Genomic DNA, 18,291 nt, shown 5'->3' on the forward strand with positions numbered 1-18,291 from the left:
AGGTTATCGATCTCAAGTTTCTCTATCTGTGGCTTGCAGACAGGAAAAGAAGCAGACTCATAAGACAACACAAATCACCAAATTTAGGATATCATAAAGCATATGTTGAGAGGTTATCAACAGTTCACCTTATACCCAAAAGAATGGATGAATGAGGGTGCAGTTCTTTTTTAAAAATCATGGTTGGACAACTGCGTGAAAACCTGCCAGTGTTACAGTCATGTTCATCGCTCTCAACTCTTTGAATCAGTTTATTATTTGACTGTATTTTATGCAGTTTTTCGGCACCTGGGATTTAATATAATTACTTTTTAAAACCCGTTCACCACCTATCAACTGTGAATAGTGCATTCATTTTATCATCTTTTTTGTTTTGTTTTATTTCCCCAGTCCACGATCCTGATAGCAAGTCTACCCAATGAATATATGAATAAATGAATACGTAAATGACTGAATATCAATCACCCAAACCCACCTCTTGCACAGCTACAACTTGTTTTCCAATCACATGAACTGTATTTATGAAGGTCATGTTTTTGTTTCTTTGATATTCATCTTGTTGCTATGGCATTTCTCTGCCGGCTGTTCTGATTGACAAACAAAACTTGTGCTTGGACGCAAACCATTGGCAGCATAGACTATATCCTTTGTACTGGTCACTTCCGCTCATGCTAGGGGAAAGTGGGGGGGTCATTGTAACCATTTTTGGGTTTTGACGCCATCAAATTTTGGTGGGGCCACACAATATTCATACAAGAAAATTTGATGATGCGATCCAAACATACCATAGATATATACCATTGAACCATACTCACTATATTGTGCGCGATCGAGAGAGGGGAGACACGATTGCTGTGACCAATGTTTCACCAACAGCAGAGATGACAGAATTCCAGATGAATAATGCCATTTAAAATCCCCCAATGAAGATCTGACGACATATCTTACCATACAAACGTATAGCACCACCAAAGGACAATGTTAAAGAGCTCTCAACATCAAATAACCTACTCATGACCACCAACGAAAGGTGCATTTGTCATCTGTTGAGCAACATTATCCTTGTAAACATTGTACATGCAATCCAACAGTTCGTTTGGTGTGTGAGTGAGTGTGTGAGTGAGAGTGTGAGTGAGTCAGTGTGTGAGTGTGTGAGAGAGTGAGTGAGTGAGTCAGTGTGTGGAGTGAGTGAGTGAATGATTCAAAATCCAATGTATAAGGCCACAATAAGTGTCAGGAGAGATGAGGACACCCAACACTTCTCCAGTGGTTCGATAACAAGAGGATCAGGTAGGTGGGTTTTCATCAGTATAGTTCACTGCAATGTTCAAAAAGTCAGAAACTATTTTCTTTCAACCAGAGTTCCTACATGAAACTGCTCACAACAAGGTCTGTGGAGTATCTTGAGTAACCAGGTTATGATTTCTGGAAAAAAAAAAAAAAAAACTGTGCTGTGGAGTTTTTCAAATGTATTTATTTGAAACTCGGAGGAACAATAGTAGTCCAGAAGATGGCAGTAATGCAGCAGTAAAGATATGAGCTGCTGTAAAGCTCAGTAAGGAAGAAGAGTAGTCTTCTTCTTCTTCTACTTGCAGCTGTTTCTCTACATCAGACCTTGATGTCTAGTCCACTGCAGTTTCCTCTTCGTTGATTTTTAAAGACATATTCATTGAAAATGGCAGAAGATCTGCGGTCCGAGCTGGAGAAATACCTGCAGAGTTTAAACATCCAGACGACGTGCGTGGAGCACCCGCCGGTAAAAACGGAAACCACAAAAACAGCTCCGGTTTTCTGTTAACTCAGCTAACGTCAACGGAGTCTACACTTTCAAATCACAAACTATATCGCGACTCTTTCAAAGCAAAATAACTTTTATGAAATACGTCATTGAAGCTGGCAGAGGAATACAATGCTGGAAGACTATTGAGTCTATTAGAATACTAAACATTTCTACGTTTTCTTTACTTTGCCTTCTCTAAAATCGTTAACACCTTAATGCATATGTGGACGCACTGCATGAATCATTAGGAATTCACACTTCTAATCGAAGTTATCCAATACACGAAGTTGTACTTACTGTAGTATACTTTTAGCGTTGGGAATGGGCTTGTGTTCTCTACAACATTGATGTTAACTTGGTAATGGACACGGAAATCATTTTCAGATCGATGTCTACAGATTTTGTAACACGTTTCTGCTCAAGAACTTGGTGTGACCTGCAGGGGGCGCGAAATGATCACTTTTGTCGCACACCTTTACGCGTAGCGTCATTCAGCTTCATACTGAGGCCCTCCACACAGGTAGTTTATTTGTCCTGCAGCAAAAGACTGTGTGCGATGTCAGTTCTTCTAAAATGATTTGTAGATTCAGCAGATATCAAACCTCAATGTCTCTTCAGAAAAACAGAAATGTTTTCCCTCGCCCCCCCCCTGCAGGTGTTCACCGTGGAGGAGATGATGCCTCACCTTCAGGACGTGGGTGGAGCCGTCACCAAGAACCTCTTCCTGAAGGACAAGAAGAAGAAAGGCCTGTGGCTGGTATCGGCTCGCCACGACCGCCAGGTCAGCTCACATCTGTACATTCACCCTCACATCCGTCTGAACCTCTGAGCGGTCGTGTTTCTCTGCTGCGTCCCGAATGCACCGTCCCATAATCCTCTCTGTTCCCTCTGCAGGTGAACCTCAACGACCTCGCCAAGAAGCTCGGCGTCGGCAGCGGCAACCTGCGCTTCGCAGACGAGGCGGCCATGTTGGAGAAACTCAAGGTGACATCAAAACAAATCAGCTCAGAGTCAAATGAGACGGAGATTATACATTTAACTTGAATAGCAATGAAAATGTTCATGTATAGTGTTTGTGATGTTTATCAGTCTGTAAGTGACAATTATTTTTTTAACTTTAGCCAGCCGTGACAGCTGCTATTACCATCACAAATACTGTCCATACATTTATTATGCTATTACAGACTGGTCTGGTTTCCAGTCACTGATTAAGACAGCTTTCTTTGCAGTCTGACTTCTACTTTCTTTGGTAATTTCCCTCCGTCCGTCTCCTCTCAGGTGGGTCAGGGCTGTGCGACGGCTCTCGCTCTGCTCTTCGACAAGGACCAGAGTGTGAAGTTCGTCCTCGACCGGGACCTGGTGGAGGGAGGCCACGAGATGGTCAACTTCCACCCCATGACCAACGCCGCCACCATGGGGCTCCGACCGGACGACCTGCTGCGCTTCCTCAAGGAAACGGGACATGAACCCGTCCTGGAGAGCTTTGAGTAGGACCTGAGCAGCCTGCAGGGATTAAACTGGCACATGAAAATAACCTTTATTCTGCTTCAAAGATTTAAAAAAAAGGATAACAAATAATCAAATTAGGGCTGTCATCTGATTAATATGTGTATTATTAACGTGATTATCACGGTTATCGTCAATACTGGTATATTGCAACACCACGAGAACATGAAAAAAAGCTTGTAACTTTAATTTAGTGACACGTGAATTCAAATAGAGCATGAACATGAAGGTAACATTTTTAAAGCTCTGCCAAAGCTCTTTGTTATTTTTATAGAATTGGCAAAAAGTAAAGATTTATTTAAAGACTATTAGTTGAAGACATTGACTATTGGTTTTTGAATGTCTCTCTGTTACTTTGTGAAGCTCAAGTCTGTTTGTTAAAGGAGCAGACTGTTGTTTTCCATGTTTAAGCTCAGTAAAGAATATGCTGTCGTTTTCAAATCAGTTTTACATTCATGCTGTCTCCTTTTGTGAAAAGCAACTTCCAGAGACTCTTGGCAAAATAAATGTTTCATCAAGTTTATCTGCTGATGTAGTTATAAACAGGGACTCTTATTGATAATGTGCCATAACTCCTGTTGATATTCCATGTTGTGGCCGTAAGGGACACTAGAGGGCGCTATATACACAGTGGGGAGGAATGTACCACTCGCATATAACGCACCGTGTTTATGAGCTCTGACTAATGGATCTATTAATGGTTAATAAATCATTGAATCATGATTTATAGACAGTTATGTGCCATTAATAACAACTTTGGAGTTCCCTAATGCAACAACGTTTTACTGTGCAATGAATATTTTATCTTATACTTTCAGTACATTTAGTTGAAAATACAAACCTTTACTTAAGGTTTTGAATGCAGGACGTTTACTTGCAGTGGAGTATTCTCACGTCATTGGCCTGTAAGTACTTTTACTTAAATAAAGGGTCTTAACAGCCTTCTTCCAACAATGAGTAGAAGTATGAAGTTGCATACAATGTATTGAATAGAAGTACCTTGAATTTGCACTTAAGTAAAGTGGTGTACTTGAGTGACTGTACTAGTGATATTGCACCTTTTCTACTACATAACATAATGTAGTCCAAGCTACAACACCATCTTAAAAAACAAAAGAAAATCTCGGTGGACCAAAGGTGCGTCGTCATTCCTGTGCTTTAATTTTGAAAGGACTACCGGACGTGCTCGGTGTTTGTTGACAGCAACTTGATCGGTCCTTCAGTCCTCACTCAGCAGTCCCTCAGAGTCTGAAGGTAAGCAGCTGGCTACTGGGGGGTGACGCAGCATTAGTGTTTATCGGACTGTTCACTCTTTAACCCGCACCTGCTGCGCATTTTCTTTGTGCATGCGTGCGTGCACGAGTGTGTGCGTGTGTTTGTGCGTGTTGCTACTACCTGCGTGCACAGTGACGCTACACGTGCACATCGCATCCATCCATCTTCCTGCTGGTGTGAAACAGATGCTACTGGTTTAAAGCTGCAGGCAGACAGGCTTTTCTCTGTGGATGTCTCAATGTATGTGTGCCCGCGCGTGTGTGTGTGTGCGTGCGTCTGGGGGGGGGGTGGTGTATGTGCATGCGTGTGGGGGTCATGTGTGGGTGTGTGTCGTATTTCCTGTCAGAATGCTTGTGTTTGCTGTTGTTTTCTGACTTCAGCTAAAAGTGCTAGCATTTTTGCCTCTTCACTGTTTTCTTAATGTAAAATATTTGTGTTATGAAAGTTTCTGAATTATTACATATTTTATATAAACATTTAGAAATGTGGACAGGAATCAAACTTTAGGGTTAAACTAAAGTTAAGAAACTAAAACTAAACTTAAAAAAAATGTCATGATTTACCATGTATTAATATTATATCAAATTGTATGTATCAAATATATATATATATATATATATATATATTTTTTTTTTTATACTTTATTTATTTAAAAAAAATGTAATTGTAGATATAGTAATAATAATCTATTTGTAGATTCAAAATAAAAATGATTTGATTGTAAGAATATAGTTATAACCTGAAATTTGTAGTATCTGTACTGAGTACTTTTCACCCTGATTAGGTGCGTGTGTTTGGTTGTGTGTGTGTGTTTAATTAAAACTTAACTTATTTAATACATCAAGCTCACTTCAGTAGTCATAAGGAGCAGAGGTTCTGGATTAATTTAACTTTCTCTTTAGGGCTGACTGACATACACTCTGATGATGTCATAGTTGTGTCCCCTCAGCCTGAGCATAGAGACGTTACAAACTGATGCTGTGTTGTTTGAAAGACGGCGCTGTTTACCAATCAGGGAGGCTGTAATGAAAGACACTATCCAGTTGCCATATGGGTATTGTAGGAGCCAGTGTTTTAGATGATCATAGTCAGGACGTCTCCACCTCTGCGGCAAAGATTTAGACTATTCTTCCTTTTCATACTGAATCACTGGAGGACCATTTAAAGGAATCAAATTGATTCAATTTGAAGTTAATATCAGTGGCTTCAGAACAAAAGTGACTCATAAACACAAACTGTGTGTGTGTGTGTGAGGCTCTCTCTCTCTCTCTCTCTCTCTCTCTCTCTCTCTCTCTCTCTCTCTGCATTCCTAATGAGAGTGTGTATTGTTGCATTGTTGTGTAAAATTAGCAAATGAATAAAACCTCACATACTGACACTCAGTTCCCACGCTGAGGTTGTGGGTGTGTTGGTTTGTGTGTGTGTGTGTGTTTGCCCCCCCTCTTTAAAATACATTTGTTGTGAAGATTCTGTGTGGGAGAATGTATACATTAGCTGCCACTGTGCCACTGAGCAATTCACGTTTAAACATATGTATTACATGAAAAAAATCAGTACTGCTAAGAAAGGATCAATCCTGATTTATCCTCAGAGTGGAAATGAAGTTGTTGCAGGATCACAAGAACAGAAATAAGTAAAGATAAATAGAGAAAGTAAAAAGAAAAGAATAAGAAGAAGCTAAAATAGAATAGGAGTAAAAATAGAAACAAGGGCAATTAAAGACAAAGTTACAAGGTCAAATTACAGTAATGTGGTTATATTAGTAGTATAATAGTATATTTGTAAACAAGAATCATAAATATAAAATAGAAATTTACAGTAAAAATATGTAAAATATTAATGTTTTAAAAATGATAAGAGCTGTACAGTGTTTAAAAGGAAGAGGAACTTAAGAATATCCAAATATTCACAGTATGATGAATATGTGAAATGTGTGAAAATAATAATTATAATACTTCAGATAGAAGAGAATTACACAATTTTAATGTGTGTGTAACGTTATCAGGAAAATTAACTTAAAGTATTGAAGTAAAAGTACTGAAGATGCAACCGAAACAGGTTCCATCATATTATGACTTTAAATTATTATTGTCGTTGATGCAGTAACATATAAGATGCATTCTGATACATAGAGGAGCTTATTATGAAGAAATTGTTTATTTCTCACTTTCTACACAGTTGGTGGTTTGATTCACTGAATAATGATGTGTTGTGTTTTATATGTTCAATATAGTTTTATTTTAAATCCTCGTCTGCATATTAAAGACAGGTACCTGATAGAAGTAGCAGTATAAAGTACAGGTACCTCAACATTGTATTTAAGTACTCTCTCTCTCTGTGGTCTCTCGACTATTACTGTCTGTCGGCCGTGGTCCTGAGCTGCTGCTCTATCGCCGTGGCGACAGAGAGCAGCCTGGTCGCCATGGGAGACGAGACAGAAATAAGTGTGTGTCATTACGTGTGTGTGTGTGTGTGTTTTCATCTCCCACATATAATTACAATGACACAGAACCCAAAGTTAAAGTGCTGCTGTCACACACATATAACTGAGACTGTGTGTGTGTGTGTGTGTGCATGTGTGTATATGTGTGTGTGTGTTAAGCTGCCTAGACCATCATGACGTAATTGTTTTTCTGCTGTTTTTTAGTTTTCTGCCTCGTCACAACTGAAGAGTCTTCACAAAACACTAAAGGGTGGTGTGAGTAAAACAATACTGATAACAGTAGTACTAGCTGTACTGTAGTACTAGCTGGTGTACTAGCTTCAGTACTGGGCAGTATGGCTCCTGTAGTAGTAGTACTGTAGCACTTTCTGCAGTTTTAGTAATACAATGTTTTAGACACACATAACAAAAGCAGCCGACTTCGACTACATGAGGCCCTTAAAACCTCTTAATGCAGGACTTTTGCATTGTGATATTTGTACTTTCATTCAGATCTGAGTACATTTTTTAAATTGTTACTTTTGCACATGGGAACTACTGCATGCTTGATGGACTAGTTGGACATTTTAGGGAAATGCAGTTAGCTTAGTTTAGCACAAAGACTGGAAACAGGGGGAAACAGGTAGCAGCTAGATGTATAAGGTGTGAATCAGGGAGCTTTAGAGGAGCCGGTAGGTGGATTATTTTATTATTGTTGGACAGAGGCTAGCTCCTTTAATTACCCCATGATCTTTTCTCTACTGCCACCCTCAGGACACACATTGCATACGTAGCTGCACTATGGAAGGTAGTCAGACATTAACTGCGGTTGTTTTTGTTCCTCTCCCTGCCGGCGTTTCATCTCCAATATGAAATTACCCAGAATATAATCCTTCTCTGTTTTCTGCATTTGCATATTTCATTAATTGGTTGGTTCATCCTGTGTGTGTTTACAGCCCCAGCAGGGTTTCTAGAAATAATAACGTGGATCACATTTAGCTCCCGGAAACACGCAGTCTCATTAGATACAGACAACTCTGCAGGAAAAAAAAGAAGTGTTGTCTTGATGTGACGCTCAGATCAGACCAGCACCCTGAGGTGGGAGGGGGAATTCAGATGGCACTACATGTTGCTGCTTAATTTGTTTGAAAATTCATTATTAGTTGTAAATATTGCAGGTGCCTACTTTAATGTGTCCAGCTGTGATTGGATGAAAACTTGAAATAGGACATCGCATTGGAGCACAAGGACCCGCAGCTGTAACCATCATGTATTACGTGTGACAAATTATCCCTCACACACACACACACACTCACACAGAGTAAATGAGGTGGAGGCCTCCTGTGGTGAAGTGTCTGATGTGCTTTAATGGGACTCTGCGATGAATGTTGGCCTGTTGGTTCAATTCCAGCCAAAATGTATTTTCCTGTCTAAAACCCAAACATGTTCAGTATATAATAATGATATATAATATATCAGGTTTTATTGTATAATTTGTAGTCTGTCCGTGTTTTCACGCATCTTTAAAAAACCTGTCTGGCTGACGCTTCCCCTTTAAGAGATCCAGGAAGTGCAGGGGAGCAAGGGGGCGGTGGCTGAGGGGAGGGGCTTATTGAAGAAACAGGTGTGTGTGCTGACAGGGATGATGTCATTCTCTTGCTGAGTCACCTGGGAGACGGCTGCTGAGCTTAGTGTGGACAGAGAGAGATAGAGGGATAGAGGAGGAGGAGGCAAAGGGCTGCCTTCATCACTCCTGCTTTTCTCCCTGAGGAGGTGTCGGTGTGAGGAAGCAGGTCCAGCAGAGGAGGAGGAGGAGGAGAAGGAGAAGGAGGAGGAAGAGGAGGTATTTGAATACTGCTGTCAAGGTGAGAGAGCGATAATAGGAATGAATGAGAGAGCGAGAGAGAGAGAGACATTTACTCTTTTATCCCCTCTGTGGCTGAACCATCTCACCAAACTCCATTCTAAAACGGGCTCATTCTAACTCCTCGCTTGTGGTATTTGATTTAAGACCTCAACTCTGTAAAGGACCATGCTGCTGTTTTTGCATGCTTCAGCTCGGTACACTACATGGTCATACGTATGTGGACACCCCTTGTCCACTCACCTGCGTATACTATTGGTGTGTTTTTTTTTTATGGTTTGGTCAAGGCCCTTACGTTCAAATGAAGGGGAATTATGCTACAGCATATAATGATAATTGAAACAATAGTGAGCTTTTAGGCTCAAACAATTAGGTGATTAAGTCGATCAACCTTTATTTCTTCTTTAGTTTTTTCTAAGACTGAGAAGTTCAGATGGAGATCCAGCTCATGTTCGTATGTTAAGTCTGTGTCTATAAGCGGAGTAAACTTGCTGCTGTGACCCTGTGACTCTGAACATCTGTTGCGTTTCCTCCCAAACTGCACGGTTGTGTTTTCGTGCGTCTAACAGGAAGATGTTTTCTTTAAATTGATCGTGATATGTGTGCCGGCTCTGGTGAGGACTGAGGAGGAGGAGGAGGAGGAACAGACAGTCGTACAACAAGCCGTCTGCCTCAGAGCCCAGTCTGTAATTATTCCAGCTGCACTTTGGTTTAGTGGTCAGTTTGGCTTTGATTCATCTTCACTCCCTGTTTTTGGGGTTGCTGTAACTCTGTGAATGAACGCTCTGCTCGTTTGTGCTTTTTGTGGGAAACTGTATTCATACTGGATTATTTAAAACAGTTCCCTGCTCTTCTCTTGCTCATGACTTGTTGCTCTGACCTCCTGACCTTTAACCATCGCTATCTGTTAAGTGGCTGCCAGGCAGGTAGCGGGGGGGAGGGACCGTTAGCTTAGCTCGACCAGGAAAGGAACAAGCCTGAATTTGCAACAGCTGCAAACACATTCGTGCATGCATCCGTGCGTTCATGCGTTCACAAACACTTGACCTTCATGCCAACTTTCAGTCTGCTAGGGTAAAAAACGTGGCTGCCAATGGGAGGGACATTTTTCTGTGGATCGTCCGATAGAGCTGGTCGAAGCTAAAAATCCACCTTAGTTGATGGTAGAGTTACATTGTAACTCTACCATCAACTAAGGTACAAGAAGACTTGTAGGTTGTAGCTCTGTTGTAACTGTTACAACAGAGCTACAACCTACAAGTCTTCTACGAGTTCAGGGCCTGCAGTCACTAACATCGTCAGGCTCATAACGTGTTAGTCAACTAGAACTTTGAGACTCCTCATCTTAGATAGAAGAGTAATTCACAAAGTATTTCAGCTCAAGAAGTGTCTCCTTAGTCTGATAGAAGTTAGAAGAATTCAGTCAAACAGTTTGCACTCGGCTACTTTGGACTCTGGAGAACTACAGATCTCAGCTGTCAGACAGAATTATTCATCAATCCATCAAACCACATGTTTGTTCAACAATTCATGAAGTCCATATTTAATGTTCACCAACTGCAATAAATACATAAATAAGGCCGATTCCGTGACGATTATCCAGTGAAATCACTGCTATATGTAGAATTATCACATCATAATCTGAGGGTTAAATATATCAGATGCTGATGGTATTTGATGCCAGATACAATCCACTGAACAACTCAATATTTTACTTTGTTTCATCTGTGAAATCTGATCTGCGCATTATGGCATATCTTAAATTATCTTTTATGAATTCCATCCATCCAGACTCAGTTTCAAGGAGACAACAAATATGTTTGAAAGCTTTGGCAGCGTTTTAGGAGAGTTCACGAAAACATGTCTCGCCAACTGGATGGTTTTAGTCTCACATCTGAGAAACAGGCTAATCGTGGCATAAGCCTCACGCTCTGCACAGCTTTTAGCTGTAAATATGTCCTAATTTGTCACTTGTCTATTTGTCCCTTGTAAAACAACAAGAGATGCATAAAAATGCTAAGTAGTCATTCTAAAGTTGTAAAGGTGTCAGTGTGTGACAGACAAATAGCAGAGAGAACACAGGTGACAAATTGTCTGTACACCCACACATGCACACACAGCCTGGGGCCATTGTGTGTATGTGTGTGTGCGCGCGTGTGTGTGGTACCATCATATGACTGGGAGAGTAAACAGTAGATGTCATACAGGGGAATAGGAGGGTGATGTCATGCAGGAAGTGGACATAGTGAAATAAAAGCACACACTCACACACACACTGTAACTGTAGCATATGCATGGTGTCACATGACAGTCCGTTTAGTGTTCAGCTGCTTCAACCAGAAAGTTTTTGTTTTTTTAATGAAGCCTTTTTCATTGATTTGTGTAATCCTGCCCTTATTGTAAAAAGGTCACATGTGATATTAAATGTGAAGTTGCTTTTTGAATGCAACACAAATGTCCTAAAGAAGACTAAACATTTACTTAGTTGGCTCTTTACCTCAAGCTTACTTTGTTATCTGGGTGAAGTACCTGTTAGCACATCAGAGTCAACACTATGGAGAGAAATGTTAAATGTGTTTGAACATCAGCTAGCTTCCATATTGTTAGCCATGTTGGTGGCGTGGGTCTCTAGGGACTGCTTTGGTTCAATAACTATTTGTCGACAGGCATTCATGTTCCCCAGAGGATGAATCCTACTGACTTCATTGATCCTCTGAGTTTTCCTCTTGCGCCACCACAAGGTTCAACTTTGTGGATCTACTATTGGATGGATTGTGATGATATCAGACTCAGCTGTACCTTGTGTTAATCAGTGATGATGATTGAACTGTACAGAAATGACTTTAGTATTTCTCCACTGTGATACTACTTTTACTTGAGTAAAATATCTGAATACTTCTTTCACCACAGGATCTTGTTTAAGATAATAACTTGTGCACATAAATTATTATTGTGTGCGTACGATTTCATATAAATATAATCTTTCAGGACTTTGAGGGCAACACAATTTAACACTCTTCACTCAAACTCTGCAAAGTGAGTACTTTTACTTTTGATACTTTAAGTACATTTTGCTAATAATACTTCTGTACTTTTACTAAAATAGAATTTTGAATGCAGGACATTGACATTGTTACTTTTACTTGAGTAAGGATCTGAGCACATGTACCCCTACTAACTTTGAAACTACTTTATGTGCAATGACTTCATGAAAAGTATCAGAAGTATGCATGATAATATCATCATCATCATCATCATCATCATCGTCATCATCATCATCATCATCATCAGTATGGTTTATTGTTTGAAACAATCTTTGAAAACTCAGCGGGAGTAAACTGGTTCATACAGGATGCCCCCCCCTCCAGTAAACACACACACACACACACGCACACACACTAATGAGCAGGAAGCTGCAGCAGGTCAGCACCGTTTCCCTCTCGTCTGTTTTGGGCTTCAGAGTCTTTGTATTCAAATCACAGCATCTTTTTGTCTGCGAGCTGGATGAGACAAGCCTTCGCTCTCACTTCACTGAGCTCTTTGTTCCTCATCATAGAAGCAGTGAGAGGGACAGTAACCATCAAACACAACACTGTGAGAAGATGGAAATGACTCATTGTTGTGTTTGGAAACACGTTGTGATAGCACAAACTGTTCATCGTCACAAAAACAACCTCACACAGTCATCAGGTTATTATTGGAGAATGAATTAAAACTTGTTTATCTTCCTATCAAAGTACCTGAAATAACGTTAAAAGTAAAGGTAATACATGTACTTTTTGTTTATGTGCAGGTTAACAATAAACACATTCATTTATGTTCATATATATATATTATAAAACTCACCAGGTTGACTGAAAAATGATTTGCTTGTTTGCATAATAGGATGGAGTATTGGTGGAAAAGGGAAAAAAGATCTGAGATGAAAGTTGAAATACTGTAAGAAAAAGGTTGCAATGTTGTGAGAGTAAATTTCAATTTAAAAAAAAGTCATATCACAAGTTAAAGTGTTAATTTAAAAGGAAAATTGTGATATTTCAAAAATAAAGTCATAATATGATGAAAGTAAAGTTGTGTTTTTACCATAATAAAGTCATATACCCAAAAGATAATTAAGATATACTTCAATAACCTGTAGTCTGTCAACTAAAACATGCACATAGTCTAATTTAATCATAACATGTAGCATTTCTCTTAATTGTGCTTTATTTTAATAGCTATTTTCTCATAAGATTACAAGTTTATCCTGTAATATTAAAATAACGTCAAAATATTACGAAATATTGTGGAAGGTATTTTATCAGCACTGTGTGTTGTATGAACTTTTGTCTTTATACTTGGATTATAGCTTTAAGACATTTACTCAAGTACAGTACTGAAGTATGAGTTTCAGATACTTTACTGAATGCTACCTCTCCGGACTGTAATTCTTAAGTGTGGAAGTGTTGTTTACTTGAATACAAGTAGCTCATGAGTAAATAAAACCTGTTGTTGCATCTTTTCTCTTCTGCTTCACCACGGTGATTCAACAGCTCACATTGCTCTTTCAATATAAAAGTGTGACATATTTCCTCAATATCAACTTGTGGAACTTTCTGCTTTAATGCAACATTTTCCTTGTCTGTGGCGGCTGTTTTCTTGCTCATCACTGTTGTCCTTGTGCTGTGACCTCTGACCTTCTTTCTAGCGCCACCCTCATGATAAACTTCACACAGATGTTTTCAGGTGTTTCCAATGAGCTCTGTTGACTTTACCAGATAACATCTGTTTACACAGATCTGCTCCCATAAACATCCACGGCGATAAACGTCATCGCATCACACTGCAGTGGAACTTCTCACTGGGGGGCGGGGGGGGGGGGTTGAAAACGGGCCAGACCTTTTCCTCTTCTGGAAACTGAGAGCTGCTGCTGTGCTTTCAATTTGAAAACATTATCAGGTGACATTACAGTCAATTGAGCAATTTCACCTCCATTCAGTGCAGGTTTCATTCAGTAGTGAATTAAGTTAGTGAGCCTGAGAGCGTGTGACTCTGTGACAGATGGGATTTGAAACCCAAACATGCTGTAATACTCATGAAGTACAAGTATTTGTTCCATACATTTACTGCGTGTACTCTGACTGATCCTTTCAAAACAAGCATCCATCTGACAGTCACAAGACTTTCCTTCTGTGCTCTCGCTCTACAAACTGTTTACTTCCTTTTAGTTTACTTCAGTGGTGGAAAAACAATATTTAGATCCTTTACTAAAGCAAAGGTACTTTTGCCATGTGGAAATACTCCTCGACAAGGAAAAGTGCTGCATTCAAAAACGTACTCAAGTAAGAAAGTATTATCATCAGATTGTACTTAAGAAGGCCTCAAAATAAAAGTACTCGTTTTGTAGAATGGCCCATTTCAGAGTAATACATATGACTGGATTTGAATGACTTTATATGCTGCTGTGTAGCTTAATCTATAATAATGGATCATTTTTTATGACTTGATTTTGTTGTAATAATCTTAATTTGCAAAGTGACTAAAGGTGTAGTGGAGTACAAAGTACTTCTGTCTGAGTGGACTACAAGTATAAAGTAGCATAAAATGGAAATAGTTAAGTACGAGTGCGTTGAGAAATGCAAAGAACGGTTGAGATAAAGGATAATTAGTAAGGCCTCTTTGGCCCCGTTCAGCCCACTTCAGCCCTGCTTTAATAGAAACCAGGTTGAGCAGTTTCCACCAGAGGAATGTTTGAGGGCTGTGGTTGAGATCTGCTCTCCACCCAAACACTTCGCTCCACATAACACAAACTGCTTCTTCATGTTTTATTTCATTAAACATCATGAATTTATTTTTAACCACATTTTGACTGCCTGCCATCTCTCGCACGTATTTCATCCTCTTGTTTATACCTCCGGCCTGCTTATGAAGCTCTGTTGCACTCCACAGGATATTGTGTTTGTGTAAGTAGTATTAGATGTGGCAGCAGCAGTTGGTAGTAGTGAGACACTATGATATTATGGATACATTATTATGGATACTAAGTGTTTAGTATAAGAACAATTATCTAAGACGTACAGACAGGAAGCTAACAAATTAATTAGTTTTATGGTTTTGTTGCTTTTAGAGTTCTGAATAAAGTTGATTTTACTTTCTACGTTCACATAATAATAACACTGACTGTTTTCTGTTTAGATGAAACAAATAACAAATGAATTAGAAAAATACATTCACATTCAGAAACGGATGAGAGTCTCTTGGCTTTAACAAACCACAATAATTCAGAAAAAGAAAAAAACTTCACGCTGATGACAAGACTCTGGGAAGTCACTGCGTCTGGCTGTAGTTTTTCAAGATAAACATGTACTCTGTTCCAACATGTAACTGCATTTCTTTACATTTCTGTTTGTGTCCAGATTAAATAAATGAGAAACAACACGTTAATCAGTGAGCGTTAGAGGTGTTTGTAGGAGTATATTCAAACTAAGGACAGAGCTAGGCTAGCTGTTTCCCCTTGCTTTCAGTCTTAATGCTAAGCTAAGCTAAAAACATCCCACAGCAATGGCCCCCTATAATCTTAACGAAAGTAGTCATTCAATTAGTGACATGAATCCATTTATTCATGTGGTTCCATTAGTGTATATGCAGTCGCTCATGAATGAATATTGGTCATACAGTTTGTGGAGTTACTTCTGGTGGAAGTATTAGTAGTAGTAATACTATGACGTTGACATCTTTGAATAGCTTTTAAAAGTATTAATATGTTAGAATCAAATATTTATCTGAGAGCTTACCTGCTAATGAATAATGAAACACACTATAATGAATTGTTGTACAGTGTGTGTATCAGTCATTTGTGTAATTTTAATAAACATGTTTATGAACATTATTAGGACCCTATACAGTGTGTGTTTTGGCACACTGCGATGAGCTGGCACATATTCATCCTGACATGTCCTCCTGTGTTTCTTATGCGAAAAATACCATGATCAATACAGTCACACGCACACACACACACACACTGCTGTTGAAGCACAACTTCAGCTCAGTTTAACTCCTGGGTGATTTTATTTTAAACACCAAACTCCTATGATTATCTATTAATTTGCTGATGATTCAATATTTCTTTATCTGCACACATGAACATGATATTAACTAAACGCCTCTTAAATTGCTGAGTTCGCTGCCCCAGTTCTATCTGAAACGAGGCTTAAAGATACGTTTAGATGATAAACACAAGGGTAGAAATCTTCTTCTCTGTTCTTGTTCTGTGATACATAGGGAAACATAATGGTTCCAGCTTCACACATATTAACATTTTCAGTTTTTTTCTCTTTTAATAATTGCAATAAATGCTATTAATAATAATGTTGAGGTTTGGACTATTGGTTGGACAAAACAAACATGGTGAAGGTGTCACTTTGGGCTCTGGGTAATTGTGACGACATTTCTCACTATTTGTACAAACCAAACAATCAATCGATTAATGGAGAAAACAATAAGAGCAATCATTGGTTAAAAACGAGCTGCACCTCAACCAACTACTACGACACTAAAATCCTGCTTCTAAATGAATGCACGAGTAATAACAAATTAACGATCTAATATATAATAGTACAACAGTCACAGGGAACATGTCATACTGTTAATACTTTAATTAAATTTCCCTGATACTACTGATGCACACGCTCACGTGTTGACACAGACGCACGCGCTCATGCACGCGCACAGTGCTGCAGGTAGTAACCCCTCCCCCTCCGTGCTGCCGCTTTAAACACAATAACCACCGCGTCTTCTCCGAAGAGCCGTGGACCAACTTGTCCTCAGGTCAAACGGGATTTCTGTCTCTCCTCCGGGTTGCATGCTGCAGGTGAGCCGCTGTCGGACGTCCATGTTGCGATTTATTCGGTCTGCGTGTCTGTGGGTTTTGAACGTAGCAGCCGAGTTCTCTTCATTCACCGGCGTTAGCGTAACGTAACCGGGTTACAAACGCGGCTCGGTACCGCAAGACACGCGATAACGTGCTGCAAACATCCAGCCGGATGTCGGTGTTTAGCGCTTTTTTTCAGTTGAACTGCAAGATGCAAAGTATTCGGTTTGAAAGCAGCAAGGGATGCTGTTCTGCACCTCGTTGTTCTCCGTGAAGTTTGATGGAAGTGATGTAATGTTAGAGCCCCGATGCCTCTCTGTGTGTGCGGGGAGCACTGCGCCGGACTCCGGTTAGAAAACGACCCATTTTAAACGCTACATCACCGTTCAGCAACGTATGATAAGCGGGTCATTTGGTCTTGTGTGCATAGTTTTGTTTTAATGCAAACTCAGCTGCTGCTGTTCTTTATCGCTGTTTTGGAAGAAGGGAAAATGCGTTCAGGAACAGCAGCTGAGGTGGTTTTACAAGTATTTTCTTTGTGTGTAAGTGCTTGATCCGATTTGTGAAGATTTGTTCATGAAGGTCTCTAAAAGTAACCGATTTATAATCTTCGGTGAGGTAGCGGTTGCATATAAGAAAACCTTAAAGTAATAATAACTTTATTTATATAGCACATTTCTCAAGTGCTGTGACAGACAAAGCTGCACAAGCAAGGCAATAATAACAGAAAGCTATATAAACATCCCACAAAAGCCAGTCTGTAAAAATGTGTTGTGTGTGTGTGTGTGTGTGTGTGTGTGTGTGTGTGTGTGTGTGTGGTTGAATGAGAGAGTTTAACTGAGCAAGATGCTTTGGAATCCGCTTTTTGGCATTCCTGTGTGGAGACTCGCATCTCTCGTGGTTGAGACTCAGACTTGGTTAACAGTAGTTCTCGAGTTTCAAGATGAATCATCATATGATTGGGTTTGAATGACTAAAACAGCTGAGAGGCTGTATTAAACCTGTAGGTCTGGTTGGAGGAGCTCTAATGGTCTGTTTTTAAATGAATGAATCGGAGTGATGCCTCACTCCTCAGGGATATTTGGGCTGGAAGATAAGAGTTTTTCAGAGTTGTGGTTTCTCTATGAGTGCAGCCACTGAGCTTTAAATTAACAGGCACATTATTCAGCAGTGCTCATGGGAAAATAATGTGTTGAAAGAACAGGAGGAGGAGCTCCTCCCAGTCTGGATGACTTACTGGTTATTCACTCAACTTGCTGGAAGCTGCTGCTGCTGCTGGGAGGAGGAATGTGGGGAGTGAAAGTTAGAACAATACATTCACAACAGGGGATGTGATGAAGGGGAAACGGAGAGGGGCTTGGCTTTTACAAAACTGGAAAAAAGTTTGAAGTTAAGAGGGAGGGAAATCTTAAATTCCCTATTTTGAAATGAAATCATTGCAGCTCCATCCATCTGTGTTTGAAGTCTGTTTATTGGCTACTGTATGATGACGATTCTCCCATTTACGCCTGGTGTGTGTGTGTGTGTGTGTATATCTATCTATCTATCTACAGTGGGTACGGAAAGTATTCAGACCCCTTTAAATTTTTCACTCT

At 39.7% G+C, this 18,291-nt stretch overlaps 2 protein-coding genes across 2 annotated transcripts in view; both read left to right on the plus strand.

Moving 5' to 3' along the window:
- The first annotated feature begins 1,577 nt into the window (after nt 1-1,577).
- On the plus strand, nt 1,578-3,807 carry prorsd1 (prolyl-tRNA synthetase domain containing 1). The gene is made up of 4 exons (XM_031838932.1): nt 1,578-1,756; nt 2,436-2,561; nt 2,675-2,764; nt 3,059-3,807. The coding sequence occupies exons 1-4, from the start codon at nt 1,676-1,678 to the stop codon at nt 3,269-3,271; spliced, it is 510 nt and encodes a 169-aa protein (XP_031694792.1). The 5' UTR covers nt 1,578-1,675; the 3' UTR covers nt 3,272-3,807.
- A 2,097-nt stretch (nt 3,808-5,904) lies between these two features.
- The window catches only part of usp54a (ubiquitin specific peptidase 54a), a 43,636-nt gene continuing 31,249 nt past the window's right edge, over nt 5,905-18,291 (plus strand). The window contains exon 1 of the mRNA XM_031874333.1: nt 5,905-8,848. The gene's annotated coding sequence lies outside the window, so the exon portion shown is untranslated. The remainder of the gene's footprint in view (nt 8,849-18,291) is intronic.

The sequence above is a fragment of the Anarrhichthys ocellatus genome, unplaced genomic scaffold (assembly GCF_004355925.1).
Source record: "Anarrhichthys ocellatus isolate YVR2014 unplaced genomic scaffold, GSC_Weel_1.0 scaffold3, whole genome shotgun sequence".
Lineage (NCBI taxonomy): Eukaryota > Metazoa > Chordata > Actinopteri > Perciformes > Anarhichadidae > Anarrhichthys > Anarrhichthys ocellatus.